General features: G+C 40.6%; 1 protein-coding gene across 1 annotated transcript in view; it reads right to left on the bottom strand.

Annotated features, from left to right (window-relative positions):
- LOC103608839 (C-type lectin domain family 6 member A-like) overlaps positions 1–1,333 on the bottom strand; it is a gene marked incomplete at its 3' end in the record, with an annotated part of 9,974 nt that overhangs the window by 4,220 nt on the left and 4,421 nt on the right. The window contains exon 2 of the mRNA XM_008593230.1: positions 941–1,030. Within this exon, the coding sequence (XP_008591452.1) occupies positions 941–1,030 (90 nt within the window). The remainder of the gene's footprint in view (positions 1–940; positions 1,031–1,333) is intronic.

Genomic DNA, 1,333 nt, shown 5'->3' with positions numbered 1-1,333 from the left:
CTGACATGCCTTTTTACTTTTCTCTTAGCCCATGTTTTGGAGTACTGAATTTGTGTTTCTTTTTGACTGATGAAATAACTATTCTTAAACCCCTTTTCTCCTGCATTTGACCATGAAAGGTAGAACAGGTTCTAACTTTGGTGATAATTATTCGTGTTTTACTAATGACTGTAATGTTTATTCACATCTCAGGAAAACTGCAGACATGACCCCTTTGACATAGAAAATCACCTTCACTCACTCCTGGACTATTCAATGATGATTTTGAGTCACCTTATCAGTGAATAGAGAACCAAAGTGTAGATTAGGGAACAAAAAGGTCCTTGAGACTTATCACACAATGAACTTGAAATATGTAGTTGGAGGCAAATGGGACAAAGAAACCTTTTATTCCCTTACATCTCCATTATTTCATTGAAATACTTTTTCCTCTCATATTGGAAAAGACTCCCACATGAATTAAAGGCTGTAATCTAATGTATTACAGTTATAAAAGTAATTATAGCTTCACTCCTAGTAGAGGGATTTTGTGACTAGAGAACTCGTGATCACTAGTGAACCCCTACTGGAAGATGGTGTCTTGGATGAAGGCTGCAACTAACACAGAGACAGGCGCTGACCAGTTAGCTTAGTTGGTTAGAACATGGTGCTGATGACCAAGGTCACGGGTTCAGATCCCCATCCTGGCCAGCCACCAAAAAAAAAAAGAAACAAATGAACACACAGGCTTATGTGAGGTCATGATTCAGAAAATGCTCATAAACCAAGTACAGTAAATATAGAAAAGTCAAGTATGAAAAGGTAGAGGAAGAGCAGGAAAAGGAGGAAGAGAAATCAAAACAGCACAGCATTCCAAGTACGAGCCCACAGCCCGGGGTATCCTCACAGAACGCGAGAGGGAAAGGGGTCAGGAGAAACGGTACCTCAGTGAAGAACCTACCCACGCAGCTCACGATGAAACAGGTGCTGAGCAGCATGATGGAGATCCCAGCAACAGACCAGAGCCTCAGGGACCACCCGGCTCCTTTCTCTGTCAGATCAGCAAGAAAAAATGCAGTCACCAGAGGGTCAGAAAGCCAGAATCCCCAGAAAGCTTCGAGCAATGAAGAAACCAGACAAATAACTTCAGAGCAATTTAAAACATAAAGCAAGAAGAGAGTTTAAAAACTCCTTCAGAATAAATAACCAGGTCGTATCTTCAAAGCCCAAAACAATCTGGGAAAAATTCATCCTCAGCCAACTGTAATTTCCATTTCCTTATTTTTTCTTCTTAAATACTACATTCTTCTGTTGACTCTCCATCTTTCCCAAAACATCGCTTTTCTCTCCCACT

Source organism: Galeopterus variegatus, unplaced genomic scaffold, assembly GCF_000696425.1.
Source record: "Galeopterus variegatus unplaced genomic scaffold, G_variegatus-3.0.2 Scaffold8910, whole genome shotgun sequence".
Taxonomy (NCBI): Eukaryota; Metazoa; Chordata; class Mammalia; order Dermoptera; family Cynocephalidae; genus Galeopterus; species Galeopterus variegatus.
Note: the sequence above shows the minus strand (reverse complement) of the source record. Positions and strands in the feature narration are given on the sequence as shown.